At 34.6% G+C, this 18,440-nt stretch overlaps 1 protein-coding gene across 1 annotated transcript in view; it reads left to right on the forward strand.

Moving 5' to 3' along the window:
• Nucleotides 1-18,440, forward strand: part of STXBP5L (syntaxin binding protein 5L) — a 430,479-nt gene that overhangs the window by 234,462 nt on the left and 177,577 nt on the right. Inside the window, exon 8 of the mRNA XM_051990611.1 lies at nt 4,093-4,216. Within this exon, the coding sequence (XP_051846571.1) occupies nt 4,093-4,216 (124 nt within the window). The remainder of the gene's footprint in view (nt 1-4,092; nt 4,217-18,440) is intronic.

An 18,440-nucleotide genomic window follows, 5' to 3' on the forward strand; every position in this document is an offset into this window, starting at 1 on the left:
GGATAATTAAGTGACCCCGAGCAACTTAGAAGCTTTCTGAGCCTTGTTTTCTCATATGAAAAGATCTAAAATAACCTCTGAAATCACTCTTAACTCTAAATATATGATCCTATGATTTATCATTTAGGAGATAAGGTCAGCATAGCATGTTCTTACAATTGTCTGGTCATAGATTTCCATCCTTCTTATTCCTTCCTGTGTAAATAGTAATAACTTTAGGGCACACAGAGTTTGGAGACCAGAGGGATTGTCCTATTTTTGTTGGGGATGATGGGAATCTCATAGATGTAGGGACCCTACATTGTTTAAATTATTATTTTAATAATTTATTATTAAATTATGTATTATAAGAGCAAACCAGAATGTGATAGGAGATCCTCAAGTCACAAAACAATAAGTCTTTGATGTAAAATCTTTCTGAGCTCTAATTACTGGCATCTGTTTCAAGTTTCTCTCTAGGGATTTGGCTACAAAGAGAATCTGGATACAAAAGACCTATGTTCCTGGTCATTCTACTTACATTATTTTTACTGAAAGGAAAAGGGAGTGGGGAACTCTATTACATTAATTTTTAATTTAGTAACTTTGTATTGTTATTTTCCAGCATACGTATTGATATAGATGATCTTTTTTTTTTTTTATTTCACATCTGAAAGGTATGGTCTTTATATAGATCAACATGGTACATTGACCATTTAAAATCCTCAGGAATTAAGACATTCTAGATGACCAATCTGACTAGAAGAATGTTTACTTCTTTGAGCACCAGAATTTTGGGATTTTTTTTTTTTTTTTTTTTGCTGAGGCAGTTGGGGTTAAGTGACTTGCCCAGGGTCACATAGCTAGGAAGTGTTAAGTGTCTAGGGCCAGATTTAAACTCAGGTCTTCCTGACTTCAGGGCTGGTGCTCTATCCACTGTGCTACCTAGGTGCCCTATTATGGAAATTTTTATAAAAGAATATTACATATTTTTTATTTTACTTTCTATTTTATTATTATTCTATATAAATTCTATTTATTTTAAATGAAGTACGCTAAGCTTAGTATCATCTGTTCTTTAAAATTCAATATCATTTTTATGAACTTTAGTTATAATATTGTTTTTATATTTTGATGTCCATTGAGCAGTCCTTGTCTTTGGACCTACTCTAAAGGGTTCCAACTGCCACACTTTTAAAAAAGTATTTTTGTCTCCTTCCTTGTTTTCAAACTCTAAACTGTCACCCCTTATTTCTGTCAGAACACCTGCATATAACAGCCCTTCTGCTCCCTTCTAATCTTCAGTTTATTGCTTCTAATTAGCATTAGACTAAGACACCAGATAATCTGATTTATGAGAATTAATCAGTCATTTAATAAGTGCCTATTGCATGATAGGCATTGTGCCAAGCACTGAGAGTAAAAAGAAAGGAAAAAACATAGTACTTGTCCTTAACAATCTCATTTTCTAATGGAGAAGATAATATGCATGTAGGTATTTACTTATAAAATATATGTAGTATTAACGGGAAGAAAGAAACTCTGGAAATAAGAAACTAGCAGTGTTGGGAGAGCAGAGGTGAAGATGTGAAAACCTCTTGCAGAAGGTGGGATTTCAGCTCAGTCTTGAATAAATCCATGAGGACAGGGATAAGGAAGAAGAGGATCCCAGGCATAAGAAATAGCCAGCAAAAAGTTTTGAGGTGAGGACATAGATTTATGTGCACAAGAGACTAGAAGTCCAGCGCACTGGATTATAGAATATGTTGCGGGGAGTAAAATATAAGAAGACTACAAAAGTTTGAAGGGCTTTAAAAATAAAACAGAAGTTTTTATATTTGACTCTGGAGGGAATAGGAAGCCAATAGATTTAGGGAGTTAAGAGTATAAATGACTGTCAGACCTATTCTTTAAGAAGATCACTTTGGCAGTGGAATGAAGAAAGAGAAAAACTTGAGGCAAAGAAAGTAGTCAACTAGAAGTCTCTTGGAATAGTCTAGGCAGGAAATGAAGAGAATCTGTGCCAAAATGACTTTGAGTTGTAGGAATACATATATGGAATGTATGTGTGTGTGTATGTGTATATATATACATGTTTGTGAATATGATGTTCTAAAAGTAAAAACAACAGATTACCTATCCACATGGAGTCATTGCAAATGAGAAGATAGAGGTGAAACTGGTGTTGCAAGCTTAGGCAACTGAGAAGCTAGTCATGCCTTTCACAGTGATAGAGAAGCTGGGAAGAGGGGAAGATTTGAGGGGAAAGATAACGGAGTCTGTTTTGGACTTGTTGGGTTTGGGATATCCAGTTCAAGGTATCGACTAGGCTTTTGATGATATTTGTTTGGAGGTCAAGAGATAGATTAGGTTGGATAAATAGGTTTAAGAATCATTTAGATAGAGATAGTAATTGAACCCATGGAAGCTGATGAGTTCACCAAGTAAAATAGTATAGATGGAGAAAAAAATAAGGTTCAGAACAGTGAATAAATTTCACAGTGAGAATTTGAAGCAACTTCCATTGAATAAAATCTAAGGAATTTATCACATATATTTTATGAGAAATGTTTTGGCACCTTAGAATCCATTTTTACTTAATTCCTAATTCTCATCAGCATTCCAAACAGATGAAGTTGCTGAATTAAATATAGAAGAGGTATTCCTATGCCCAATGATCTAAAAGTTAATACAATTTTAAGCTATTAAAGCTCTAAATCTTTTAAGACATCATGTATAAGAGTACATAGAAGAATTCTATATATTGTCTTATCATTTTCTCATCAGCCAGTTTTTTTTTTTGTCTGCTCTGTCAATCAGTAACTAGAGTTTTAAGTTCCTACAAGGCAAGAATTGTTTTTTAACTCAATTTGGTACAATAGGAACTGAAACTCCGTAAATATTTATTGATGAATATGACTTCTTATATGGTATAATAATCAAATCATACTTCTCCCGCTAGTTTTTCAAACTCTTAAATTTGCTTTACAAATAAGTTGATACTGCTCCCCAGGCTCCACAAAATACAATAGTTTTTTATACTACAGTATAAGGTGATGTTTATGCAGTTAATTTATACAGGTAACTTTATAGATATTATCCCTTTTGACCCTTACAACAAACCTATAAAGTAGGCAATACAGATTTTATTCCCATTTTATAGATAAGGTTCATTAGCTCATAGTGTAATGCTAGAGAATCTGAGGCAAGGTAGAGATTAGAGAGTTTTTAATATTTTACTTGAGTTTCTGAGGAGAGATTTTCTGGGGGCAGATCAGAATTTTTGTCCCCCAGGGCTAAATTGGATTTTCATCTCAGAGAATTCAGCATCAAATATGAGATTTCAATGATTTTTATATATCTCCAGAGATCAGGGGAGACAAAGACAAGGGGTGGGGTCCAAACACGAGTGAGCACAGAAATTTCCAGGAACAGATCATCAATCTGATTTTGACAGGGTCAGGGAGAACCATAAATTCTGATAAATTGAAAGTGAAGCAGATAATCGCTAGAGACTGAAAGTCTGGAACAATAGATATGTAAGCATATCTCTAAGTAACTTATCTACCTATGGAATGCTAATGGTCAGGGCTCCCAGCCCAATTATCTCAGTCCTAATGGTCAGGAAGGGGATTTGCAGCTAAGAGGATTGAGGCAGAACAATTCAAGGAACTGAGGCAGAACAATTTAGGGAAACTGAGGCAGGACAATTTAGGGAAACGGAGGCAGAGGAATAGAACTAGATGACACCTACAAGTCCCTCAACTTCATTAAGTTCAAAAAAGTTGTGTTGTTTGCTCATGGTCATAAAGCTCAAGTATTAGTGGTGAGATTCAAAGCCAGGTTTCTTGTGTTTCCAAGTCCAGGATTCTTTTCACTATAGCAGGTTGCCTCCAAAAATTATAAAGAAAAACTACTTTTCTGATAGAAAAGGAAAATTGACTGTCTCACCCCTTCATAAACATATGAAAGACTTCTTCCTGAAGATTTCTGATAGTCTGGCCTTAGACCTAACCACAGTACATATTTTTACATACTTTGTACAATTTTTTCCCCCTCAGGATAATTTGCCTATGTAACCTGTTTGTTTACTCTTAACTGTTATTTCATTAGGCTATTCATTCAATTGATTGGCATCATGAGGGCAAACAGTTCATGTGCAGCCATTCAGATGGCAGCTTGACTCTGTGGAACCTGAAAAGTCCAAGCCGTCCCTTCCAGACCACAATTCCACATGGTAAGATGATGCTTTCAAAGGGAATAAATGTTGATATTCACTGCTTAAGGTGGAGTGGAAAGAAGTGGTATCAGTACTAAGGTTAAGGAAGTGACATTTTACAAGTAGCTTATTTTCCCCTCCTTCACTTCTAAAGATTCAAGGGTTACTCTAAGTGTCAAGAGCATTTTTTCCAGCCTTCCTTCATCCTGTCCTCCCCTTCCCCCCTTTCCCATATAAGATGAACTTACTGCCTCTACATACAGTGACTGAAGAGGTTGATAGTTGAGTAGCTGACCTCTCTAGGAGTCACTGTTAGTACTGACTAAAACCATGCACACACACACGCACACTGAACCTGTACTTAATGATGGCATCTAAAGATGGTAGAACAATCTGGTCTTAAATCTATTCGGAAATATCTTGTGGCTCTGCTGCCTTTGACCTAACTCCTCCTTTGTTCTGTTTTCTCTCATTCTTTGCTTCTTTATGTAATGTTCTTCAGATAGGCCCTGTTGTGTCTTGTGAAGTTTATTAAATGCATTTTAATTACTATCTCCCATGAGTAAGAACAAGTTATCTCTAAGTTTTAATGAAATGTCTAATAATATGTAGCATGTATCACAGAGCAGACTACAGAAAATTAGTGAGCAGATAGTGAAAAAACCATTCACAAGACCTGATTAATTCAATGAAACTTCATTAATGCCAATATGAATCCTACCCAGTAATGTTACATTTCAGAAGCTTTGCTATACCTATTTGCTCTAGCCATTACTTTGATGCTTGTGTGGGTATTTATTTATAATTTATCTAACTTCTTGGTTCTATGTATGCATTGTACAGCTATACCTGAGAACCACATGTGAAATATATATTTTGACACTAATCTTAGGTCTCCAGTTTGGGCCAGATCAGCTTTTAAGAAAGGCATTAGTAAGCTGAAACTCATATACAAAAGAGAAATTGTTTAGGGTAGCTACTAGAAAAAATAAGAGAATTTCCAGAAGCTCTGTGGAACAGAATTTTGCTATAACTTGCATAGAATATGTCAAAGGCTTTCAGAAACTACCCTTTAAAAATGATTAAAATCCCTCAAAACTTTTGTTATATCTATTAATAATTACTATATTATAAATTAAAATATCTTAGTATTATTGTGAAAATAGTTTTGACCTCATGGCCCCCCAAAAAGGGTCTTAGAGAATTTCAGGATTCCTGGATCATACTTTGAGAATCTCTAAAAGCATATAATTATATTTCTGCATCAGCCAGGTGATTGTTATACATGTAAAAATATGTAGGCTGGTTCTCCTATTTGGAAGAAAAGGTAAAATGATTTGAGGAATGCCTCTCCACTTTCCAGATTTTCAGGAAGAATAATATATTTCTTTTTTAAAAATGGAAATAATGCAATGTGCAAAAAACAAGAAAAAGAATTAGAGAAGAGGTTCCCAATCTGGTCAGTAGTTTGGAGGGAGGATATGGTCAAAGAGGAGAAAGGAGAGAGGGATCACTGAACATTAGGAACTAAGCCATAGTTACTTTTCCTCCAATGCATAATAAAGTGGATCCACAGGTGATGTCAGGTAAAAGACCTTTCATTAAAATTAGAGGAAGAAGAGGAAAGTAATGATAATTGATGACTTCCTGCTGAGAAAGGCTAAGGTAGCTATTTATAAGCCTCATCATAGTAATAAGAGTGGTCTGCCATTATTCTTGGGCTTGCATGTATCAAGGAAGTTACAGATAAGCACACATTTTATTCTAGAAAACATCTAGAAAATACCATTCAAGACATCCTGGGAAAGAAATGGAAGACCTTAGGGATAAAATTGGTATTTTCATCATTGTTGTCAGTCACAAACAAAGGGTTCAAAAGAGAGAAGCAGATTGAAACTTGGAATAGCTAGTTAATAAGATGGTGTCTTGTAATGACCGTGTATTTAAAATCAGCCGGAGTCAGGAATTCAGGTTAAGGGAAAAATCTTCAATCTTTATTGAAGTGAAGAGTAATAAGGATTGCGATAGCAATATGGGCAAGAAAGATTGCGATAGCAATATGGGCAGCTGCGAAGCCAGCTAACAGAGAGGGATCTGAGCTGAAAGGGGCTGTCGCAATGGCAATGCAAGCAGTCTCTCCTTCCCCTTCCTTTTCCACTCCCCTGCCTCCACCCTCCAAAATCGTCATTTCCTATACAACACATCAGGACTTGCACAAAGAGTGGGCGGGGCCCATTCTTTCTCCAAGTTTATATATTAATGGAGTATGGTCCAATTACTATTTAGCCTCATGTGCTTGGGACCTCAGTGCATCAACTCAAGCCTCAGCCCATTACAGTGTCTGAGAGTAGGATTTGGATTTCTGAACCTTAGCTGAAAATATAGGAATGACAAGCTCCTTCTGACAAGTAATGAAGTGATCCTAACAAGGGATGGTAGGATAGTTGTCTAGTCTTATAATCAATTCAAAAGCTGCAAAAGGAGGGAAAAGAATAAAACTATCTATGTATATTCACCAAGGTAGATATTATTGAGAATAACTACAATGTCAAAAGAGTAGTAGCAGTAGTGATATGTAGGAATTAAAGTAAACCAAAATGCAAAAAAAGGATGGAGCAATAAAATTTATGGCTTCAATTATCTATAGTTTTAGAGAGTTGGTAGGGATACTAAGCAGTTAAATGACTCCCCTATGCATAAGAAGCAAGATTCGAATCCAAGTTATTTTTCATGTCAAGGCTAGTCTTTATCCATTCTACTACATTGCCTGTCATGATAAAAAGGAAAAGGATAATGAGTAGTGAATAACATCATGTATTAAGAAAATATGCTTATATGAGCAATTGAGGAACCCAGAGGTGAGAAGGATTTGGGTAAAGATTAACAAAGGCAGAAACAAAACAAGTTATATCCATGCTCTACAAAGTACTTTGACCTCCCACTCCAAAAAAAAAAAAAAAAAAAAAAAGATAATTTGACACAAAAGCATGCTATAATACAATGGGAGGGGCATTCAATTATCTGTATATGAGGTAAAGGACTTTCTTTGCTACAGAAAAGTAGCTATACAACTTCTAACATGCTTTAATAATTTCATCTTTCAAAAGGCAGAGCTACCAATAAGGGTCATTGCTTATTCTGTACTATATTTTTACTAGTAAGAAGAACTGTTTATTAAAGTATAAATGTTGATTTGAAGTGACTACTCTCCTTTCAAACTTGTGATAGGAAAGGAGAGGAAAGCTCAGAATGATCCAACATAAAACCTAGATTTCAATAGAATAGGTCTTAAGGGATTAAAATAAGAAAGTATAGATAGAATGAAACATAATACCATGAACTGAACTTCTACAAGGTCAGTAAGCCTAGAAGACCTTAAAAGTTCTCAGGAATGAAATTTTGAAAAAAGTAAACTCCTCAGACAATCAGAAAAGAGCACTGGTTTGGGAGTCGTAGGACCTAGATTCAAATTCTGCCTGTCATTGCCTGCATGACTATGGACAAGTCACAAACCTTTCTAGAATTCAGTTTCCTCAGGTGTAGAAGAAGGTATTTGGATTAGATTGTGATCTAAGAGCCCTTTTAGTTTTAGGTGTCCATTATTCTGTGATGCAAAGAAAAAGGTAGAGTTGTATAAAGAGGTCAGCTGGATCATAAGGAATTTAAGTCAATCTACATTTAGTTGAGCCTTCAGCTGGCCATTGCTTCTACTCCTTTCAGCTCTCCTGCAAAGATTCTGAGAGATGGCTATTCCCAGTGTAGTTGAATTGATGCTGAATGGCATCTCCATGGCAAGTACTAGATTGCATACAGATAGGTATATAGGTATATATAGGTGTATATATAAGGTAATAGGTAATAGAGTATAAGCCTAAGTAAGAACCTAAGTATCTGGCACAATTCAGTGAGAATAGTGTTAGGATTGCTAACCTTAAGAAAGGTGCTAAAAATAAGATTTGTGGGTGGATCATAGTATATTATATCTTTACAAGTATTTTAAAGATTGGAACATATAGGAGGGATGGATTTTGACTGAATGTAAAAACAACCTTCAGTATCACTAAAGCTATTCCAAAGTGGAAGATGGAAGCCAGATAACCATTTGTTAGGACTATTTTAAGTGGATCCTTATTTCATTGTGTACTGGATAGGATCTGAAATCCCAGCTCTAGTAACTATGATTCTAAATGTTTTGTAATCCTTTTAAAAGCAATGCTGACTTTCATCCGCTGAGCAATATTTCTTATTCAATGATAGCATTATAAGAAATGAGCTTCCATGAAAGGAAAATCCATGATTTTCAGTACTGTGAGCATTTCAGTGTGACAGGTGCTATAGGCAGACCCCTGTCTTTATAGTTCTGGCAGACCAAAGCAAAATGCAACCTTTGCAAACTGGTTTGACAACTGTTGTATATCATTCTAATTACAATCCACAAGTGTGCAGTGATCAAGTTATAGAGGATCTACAGCATATGCTATTAGCATTGCTTTTTCTCTGTGTGTCAGAGCCCAATATTATGTGACTCAAAATTTGATGTTAATATCCAAATCACAGTTCTGAATGCAATGGCACATTGCTAAAAGTAGATAAACAGCAATCATGCAAGAATGTGACTTTTTGTGATGCTTTTATTCAAAGAAAAGGAATTTGATATCACTTCTATACATGCAGCTATTATTGTCATTCCTTTATGGAGTGGAAAAAATGTTTATACACTTCTCTAGGCAATATTGCACAATAATGTACCAACTTAATTAATAGAACAAAATACATTGATTGTGTGTGTGTGTGTGTGTGTGTGTGTGTGTGTGTGTGTGTGTGTGTGTATAGCAGTGCTATTCTTGGTACATCTACTAAACTGTCTGAGGAAGAATGTCATTTACGCTATTCTGTAACTGATAATAAAGTCATATTGACCTTCCTCCAGATAAAGCACCTTTGTCAGAGCTATACACAGCTAATTTGTTAAATAGGTTGCTAACGTGTTTTATTCTTATGGGAGTAAAGACTTATATGTTAATGGGTATCACAGCATGGATTATCCTTTCTATGATTACAATGCATTCACTTGATTCCTTTTTGAAATTCCGTGAGAATGCCAGTATTGGTTAAATAGATGCTAAAAATGTATTGAAATCTGTGGAACTGCCAACAATGGTAAGCATAGAAAATCAGGTTATAGTTATTTATGGCACAAAGATGGGTATTGGTTTTGACATTAAGTGCTACACTCATCATATTAGGAGATGATAGGGGCAAGAAAGGAAAACTAAAGGTGGATGGGTAAGCCAGCCATTGTTTTATGATTTCTGAAGAATAAAATGCCATCTTTAATAAATAGCTGTGTATGTTCTATAATAATTGGATGAAAATCACTTTAAAGATTTCTTAAAGGTACTTCCCGCAAGATGGTGATGTGATAGCATCTATAAAAACCCTGAACACAAATACTCCATGAGAACTCTAAAAATGCACCAGAAAGAACAATGATAAAGAGAACAAAAGACAAGTAGCTATAAATTTCTCTATGTAGACCAAAAGTGTTACAATAAGACTTTCATATACCTACAAAGCTTTAAGCAAAGACAAGCTGTGTTTTGCTTATAACACTGTGATTAAATATACTAGGATTTCACCAGTAGAGAGAACCAGACTATTATTCAATTATGCCCATACAGCCAGCTCTGTTGTCACAGCAGAAGATAGTCTACTAATGCCAAACAGGACCGTGCTCAAGTAGCCAATTCCTAAGCCCCCAAACCAGTGCCCAGGCAGCCCATTCCCAACTTACAATGAAAGAAAGGGCCAGAATACCACCTGGTATTTTGAAGAAAGCCTGCTACCAGTACAGTCAGCAACAATCAGACCTTTCAGCATCAAAGTAAGAGGCAGAGCCGTGGTTAGATATTATGCAAAGAGGAGAGAGAAATAGAAGAGGCTAAAGACAAATTTCTAAGTCAAGCCACTAGAAACCTAGGGATTCCTGCAAAAGATAAGACTTAATATTATCTATCCCTTCCAAGAATAAACAAGACCCACCCACCCAATCCATAAATAAGGAAGGGAGCAAATTTTTACCCAATGACAAAATCCCAATCCAGAAACTGAGGTTCAAGATACAGGAAACAGAAGAAAATATCATGGAGAAATAATATAAACTGATAAAAGCTCAAGGGTAAAACCAGAAGAAAAGAATAACTCCACAGAAAGTCTAAATAGATACTCAAAGAAAAGAATGGCTTATCCAAAATGACTCCAAGAACTCCTAATTGAAATGAAGCAAGAGAGGCAAAATATAGTTTTGGATTAAATGAGGGTTATGGTGGAAAGAATGGGAAGTAGAATTAATATGTTAGAAGTGAAAGTAGTAAGAGTTATTTAAAAAAAAAAAACTTCTTTAAAAATTAGTATGAACCATATACTTCAACAACAATACTATATGATGATCAATTCTGAAGGACCTGGCTATCTTCAACAATGAGATGAACCAAATCAGTTCCAATAGAGCAGTAATGAACTGAACCAGCTACACCCAGTGGAAGAACTCTGGGAGATGACTATGAACCACTACTAGAATTCCCAATCCTTCTATTTTTGTCCGCCTGCATTTTTGATTTCCTTCACAGGCTAATTGTACACTATTTGAAAGTCCGATTCTTTTTGTACAGCAAAATAACTGTTTGGACATGTATACATATATCGTATTTAACTTATATTTTAACATATTTAACATGTATTGATTAACCTGCCATCTGGGAGAATGAGTGGGGGAAGGAGGGGAAAAGTTGGAACAAAAGGTTTTGCAATAGTCAATGCTGAAAAATTACCCATGTATATATCTTGTAAATAAAAAGCTATAATAAAAATTTTTTTTAAATTAGAACGAATTAAACAGAAAACACTAATTTCATAAAACATGATCTATTGAAAACAAAATTAAAAACTTGGGGGAAAACAGAACAAAATATAAAATATATTTTTGAAAGCAATTATTGGGTGATCTTGGCCAAGAAGAAATAATCCAAGAATCATAATATCCCAACCCAAAAAAATCCTAGATACTGTATTTCAAAACAATATTAATAAAAACTACCCAGATCAATTAAACTTATAGGGAATTGTGAAAATAGGAAAAATCTAATAATTGCCTTCTGAAAAAAACTGTCAAATGAAAAAATGTCAAATGGCATACTAAAAATTCAGAGATTCCAAGTGAAATAAGAAAAAAAAATTACAAATGGCCAAAGGGAAAAAAAGTTCAAGTATGAAAGAACCAAAGACACAATGACACCAGTCTTAACAATTATCACAATAAAAGAGCGATCTTGGAATATGATATTAAAGAAAACAAAATATATAGGTTTATAACATAGAATAATTTATCCTGAAAAAGTGAGAACAGTTCTAGAGAGATGAAAAAGTAATTCTTATTGAAATAGAGGGCTTTAAAGTATTCCTAATGAAGACATCAGAGATCAGTGGAAGCTTTGAAATGTAAACATTATATAATGACAACATGCTTCTGCTGTTTTTGTTTGTTTTTGTTTTTGTTTTTTTTAGGACAGGAGGATTTATTTTATTTTATTTTTAATAATAACTTTTTATTGACAGAACCCATGCTTGGGTAATTTTTTACAACATTATCTCTTGCACTCATTTCTGTTCCGACTTTTACTCTTCCTCCCTCCACCCCCTCCTCCAGATGGCAAGCAGTCCTATACATGTTAAATATGTCACAGTATATCCTAGATATAATATATGTGTAGAGAACCGAACAGTTTTCCTGTTGCACAGGAAGAATTGGATTCAGAAGGTATAAATAACCTGGAAAGAAAAACAAAAAAGCAAACAGTTTGCATTCATTTCCCAATGTCCTTTCTTTGGGTGTAGCTGCTTCTGTCCATCATCGATCAATTGGAACTGAGTTAGGTCTCTTTGTCGAAGAAATTCACTTCCCTCAGAATACATCCTCATACAGTATCGCTGTTGAAGTATATAATGATCTCCTGGTTCTGCTCATTTCACTTAGCATCAGTTCATGTAAGTCTCACCAATTCTCTCTGTAGTCATCCTGCTGGTCATTTCTTACAGAACAATAATATTCCATAACATTCATATACCACAATTTACCCAGCCATTCTCCAATTGATGGGCATCCATTCATTTTCCAGTTTCTAGCCACTATAAACAGGGCTGCCACAAACATTTTGGCACATACAGGTCCCTTTCCCTTCTTTAGTATCTCTTTGGGGTATAAGCCCAGTAGTAACACTGCTGGATCAAAGGATATGCACAGTTTGATAACTTTTTGGGCATAGTTCCAAATTGCTCTCCAGAATGGTTGGATTTGTTCACAACTCCACCAACAATGCATCAGTGTCCCAGTTTTCCCGCATCCCCTCCAACATTCATCATTATTTTTTCCTGTCATCTTAGCCAATCAGACAGATGTGTAGTGGTATCTCAGAGTTGTCTTAATTTGCATTTCTTTGATCAATAGTGACTTGGAACACTCTTTCATATGAGTGGAAATAGTTTCAATTTCATCATCTGAAAATTGTCTGTTCATATCCTTTGACTATTTATCAATTGGAGAAAGGCTTGGTTTCTTATAAATTAGAGTCAATTCTCTATATATTTTGGAAATGAGGCCTTTATCAGAACCTTTAACTGTGAAAATGTTTTCCCAGTTTGTTGCTTTCCTTCTAATCTTGTTTTGTTTGTACAAAGGCTTTTTAATTTGATATAATCAAAATTTTCTATTTTGTGATCAATAATGATCTCTAGTCATCTTTGGTCACAAATTTCTTCTCCTTCACAACTCTGAGAGATAAACTATCCTATGTTCTTCTAATTTATTTATAATCTCGTTCTTTATGCCTAAATCATGGACCCATTTTGATCTTATCTTGGTATACGGTGTTAAGTGTGGATCCATGTCTAATTTCTGCCATACTAATTTCCAAGAAGTTTTTGTCAAATAATGAATTCTTATCCCAAAAGTTAGGATCTTTGGGTTTGTCACACACTAGATTGCTATAGTCTTGTAAAATAGATTGCTAGTTTGTCTTGTGAACTTAACCTATTTCACTGATCAACTAATCTATTTCTTAGCCAATATCAAATGGTTTTGGTGACTTCTGCTTAATAATATAGTTTTAGATCAGGAACAGTGAGGCCACCTTCATTTGATTTTTTTTTTCATTAATTCCCTTGAGATTCTTGACCTTTTTGTTCTTCCATATGAATTTTGTTATTTTTTCTAGATCATTAAAATATTTTCTTTGAAGTCTGATTGGTATAGCACTAAATAAATAGATTAGTCTAGGGAGTATTGTCATCTTTATTATATTTGCTCGGCCTATCCAAGAGCACTTAATATTTTTCCAATTATTTAAATCTGACTTTATTTGTGTGGAAAGTTTTTTGTAATTTTGCTCATATAATTCCTGACTTTCCTTTGGTAGATAGATTCCCAAATATTTTATGCTATCGACAGTTATTTTGAATGGAATTTCTCTTTGTATCTCTTGCTGTTGGATTTTGTTGGTGATATATAAAAATTTATGGGGATTTATTTTGTATCCTGCAACTTTACTAAAGTTATGAATTATTTCTAATAGCTTTTTAGTAGAATCTCTGGGATTCTCTAAGTCTACCATCATATCATCTGCAAAGAGTGATACAATTTCCTCATTACCTACTCTAATTCCTTTAATCTCTCTCTCAGCTCTTATTGCAGAGGCAACATGCTTTTGCTTTAATAAGGAAAGAAATAGCAGGTGTTCCCTCAGAACTTCAAAACACAAAGAAAAAGTTAAACAAGACAGAGTATTTGGAGGGGGAGGTGGCTCTGTTTTGTTTTGATCCTCTTAACAGAGTAAATAAAATGGAAGGAATAGTATATACAATGGCAGAAAAGGTGGAAATTTAATATATTATGTAATCAGGGTGCCCAAAATAAAGAATATTTAAACATGGAATAAAAAGCAGTGGGAGGAACATCACATCCCACACCCTTCTAAATCCACTGCTTTTAGAATTCTTTGGATTTCTCCATCATGCCTTCCTTCCCCAGGGAACACATGATAGGTAAATCTCATCTTGAAAGACTGAATCTATTTGGTATTTACATTTCCTCAGAAACTCTCTGTCCCTCTAATTGGACTCTCTGACCAGAAGGCAGGTCTACAGTTTCTATTTAAGGAGAAGGCTCGACCCAATCATTTCTTCATTTCCTACCATTTGTACAGTTTTTGGACTTTTCCACCATGTCTTCCTCATCCCCCATATTTCTCAGCTTCCATTTGTGTATTGTCTTCTCCCATTAAATTCTAAGTTTCTTGCGGGCAGGTATTGCTTTTGTTTTTATTGTATCCCCAGTATTCGACACTTGGTAAGGGCTTAAAAATTGTTTATTGAATGACTGACTGGCAACATGAATATACTTTTTCCTGAGCCATGAAAAGGAGTATTAATTATATTCAGACACATACATACACTAATGCACTTTACATATACATTCAAATACATATATAATGAGATTGCTTCAGAAGTACATCTATCACAACCAGGAAATAGGGAGGAACTGGCAAAAATGGTATGATCAATGAAGAATTCATCAAATAGCCATTGTCCACCTCCTTTTCTTTCATGAAACAGACTCCAGCAACCTTTCAGGCATCAACCCAGACTCAGACAAAATCCGCTTCCATCAATACTACACCATCAAGGATGCCCTAGGCCTAATCCTACTACTCCTTATACTCCTCCTTTTAGCCCTATTCTTACCAGACTTGCTCGGAGACCTAGACAACTTCTCGCCAGCCAAAAATGCAAAAGAAACTAGCTTCAGAGAGTGGACTATGAAAGGAAATGGATTATTTTAATTATTGATCACAATACTCTGTCACACCTTTTTTGTAAAAAGGGAGAGTAGAAACAAAGAGAGAAATTGTATAATATAATAGGAGGGAAATAACTTGATTAAAAATCATATCAAAGAACATAAGTGGAATAAGGTTAGTCATTGAAAAAAGACAAGAATCACAGAATATATTAGAAATCAGAGTCCAACAATGTCATTTACAGTAACAAAATTTCACAAAGAGTTAAAATATGTAATGGGAGCAAAATTTATTTTGTATTAGTTTAACTCAAAAAAAGCATTTAAGATATCTGGAGAAGATAAGTTAAGACTAGAGGAGGAGTTAAAAAGCCAGGGGAGCCTAGTATTAGAATTCCATGAGTTGTATTCAGCTAAACAAAGCTTACTGATTGAGAGATGAATTCTCTATGACTGCCAAGTAACCAAGTATAAGTGCTAAACTTAGAGATAGGAAAACTGGAGTTCAAATTCTGTCTCAGATGCTTATTAGCTGTATGATCTTGAGGAAGTTGCATATTCTCTCTCAGCTCCATTTTACTCATCTGTAAAATGGGGATAATAAACATTTCATAGAATTGTTTTGAGGTCAGAGTGAGATAATTTATGTCAAGGGATTTATAAAAGTTAAAGTACTATGTAAACTCTGGCTGTTGTTAATATTGTTGTTGCCTCCACTAGTCTGAGAGGGAGGAAAAGAGTGAAAGATGGACTTGATTATAAGAAACTTGTATCTTATTGAACAAAGAATCCTTTTGAGGGAGAAGTTGGCTTGGCTTTTTTATATTCCCCAGAGAGCAAATCAGAGTTGTGCAGTTCTCTAGATTAAGGGAACTGCTTGTCACTATAATAACATAACACTCTTTCAGTGCCCTCTTAAGAGTGATTGTGAGTTAAAGGGCTTTTCACTGTTTTATTAATTTGAGAGCAGAAGAAAAATAGATTTGCCCAGCAGAGCAGTGATGACCAGAAGGAAAATAGTGGAGAAAAAATTATATCTATATCTCTATATCTATCTATCTATCTATCTGTCTATCTATATATTTATATGTATAGATATATACATTATGATTTTTATTACTACCTTAGATTGATATGAGTAAATGTTGCTATAATTATTTTGCCATATTATTAAGTAAATGTATGCATAAGAATTAATGATAACTCATTTTATATTAATAAAAAGTAAACCCGTGGACCTCAGTAATTATATTAGTGGATAGCATGAATGTATTCTCTCTATCCAAACCCACAGATATACCCAACCAGAATTACCCTTAAGACCCTGAGAAAGAGTTGGAATTATAGTCACATGAAGGTGATCCATCTCTCAGAACTCAGACCTGCAGGTGTGAGGTAAAGATAGGGGTATTTAGACTAGTCTAGAGATAGAGAAGATGCCCTCCCCACACATACACACACAATATCCGCAAAATACACACAAGATAATTTGGGAGAAGAGAGGATATTTCCTGTTTTCTTTAAGATTCAGCTCAAATCTTACCTTCTAAAGCTGGGTTTCTTAAATTTTTTCCCCTACCAACATTTTTCTACCTGAGAAAGTTTTATGTCACCTCAGATATTTAGGTATATAAAATAGGTATACAAATCAAACATTTACTGATGATAAATCATAATTTCATGACCCCCACATTCAGTTATAAGACCCCAAATTAGGATCACAAACCACAATTTAAGAAGCAGAGTTCTAAAGAAGGCATTCCCAGTCCCCCCGGTTGCTAATGCCTTCCCCTTACATATTAACTTCATCTACTTTGTATATTTCTTACATGTACCTTATTAATTACATATTGTCCCCCACATTAGAAAATGAGTCCCCTGAAGGCAAAAACTCCTTTTACTTTTCCTTGTATCCCCAGTGCCTGATATGTAATTAATACTTAATAAGTGCTTTTTTATTAATTCATTGACAAAAATTAAGCAGCTTTGTCTTCTCTATCACTATCAGTATTCCATCTATTTGAAATATTATTTCTATCTTTTTTTGGATCTTGACTTTTTCTCCTAAGGTTTCAACAATATAATTGTGACATTTTGATCATGTGTTGGCTGATTCACTTTTTTCCATCATTATGTGAAATAGACATGTACACTCACACAAATATAGACATACATACACATATACAGATACACACACATTTATATTCATTTATGAGTTATTGCTGTCTCGTAAAATAGTTGCTTTATCATCTTAGCAATATAAGAACCTATTCATTAATCCATTTCAATAAGTAAACAATTATCTTTCCTTAATTGCTTTTGTAAGTGTTTCTTAGAATGTTCAGCAATGTTTTTTTTTTTTTTTTCTGTGCTTTTGACCACTGTTTCATCCCCTGTTTTCTAACTCAGGCCTGACTTAATCCCATTTTGGTGCTTCAGGTTCACATTCAGGATTGGAATGAGATTAAACTATTTTAGATCCTATAACATTCTGCCAAAACAAAGTGTAACGTAATAATAGCCTGGAAAGGATATTTATCAAGAATCCAAAACTGGTTCAGGGAAATAGTTCTCTTCTTCTCTAAACAGAAATGTGTATGATCAGAAGAGTGGGTTGACTCAAATGATGACCAGACATCAGTCAAGTCTGAAGGGCCCCATCCCCTCATGGCTTGGTGTTTTTATGTCCAAGCTGCTGCAGTCTCTCAAGATCTAATCTTCTGAATCAGTAAAATCTTGAAAGTGATTTCTCAGCTTTTTAGGGAAAAAACAAACTTAACCTGCATGACAAGGACCCTAATAGATATTGTTTCTATCATGACTCGTGCAGAGATACCTAGTACATATCTATTGTGTCTATGTGTATTATCACAAACACATGGCTTTAGAAAGCTTGACATCCTCAATTTTGGAATTCTAGGTGCTAATTATAAGCAACCTTGGTGTCATCCTTCCTCTCTCTCAATTACCTCACATTCAATCACTGCAAAATATTAGGATATCTTTTTCTGTAAAGTATCTTTTATATGCCCTCTTTTCTCCATTCTCATAGCTACCACCTTCATTTAGATCTTCATCACCTCTTATATATCTTATTATAATTTCTTGTAACTATTCACCCTCCATCAAATCTCTTTCCTATTCCAGCTTATCTTTCACATAGCTAATATATTTACTGAAGTATAGGCCTGGTCATACTCAATGGTTTCCTATTATTTCTGGGAACAATTATATAAACTCCTTAACTTAGTACTTAGTGTTTATAACAACCTGATTCTTTTTATTCTTTCCAATCTTTTAGCATATTGGTCCCTCCACAAAAAGCCATAATGATATATTATTGTCCCTCATCCATGACACTCCATCTCCTATCTCCATGCCTTTATACTTGAT

Source organism: Antechinus flavipes, chromosome 3 (genome assembly GCF_016432865.1).
Source record: "Antechinus flavipes isolate AdamAnt ecotype Samford, QLD, Australia chromosome 3, AdamAnt_v2, whole genome shotgun sequence".
Taxonomy (NCBI): domain Eukaryota; kingdom Metazoa; phylum Chordata; class Mammalia; order Dasyuromorphia; family Dasyuridae; genus Antechinus; species Antechinus flavipes.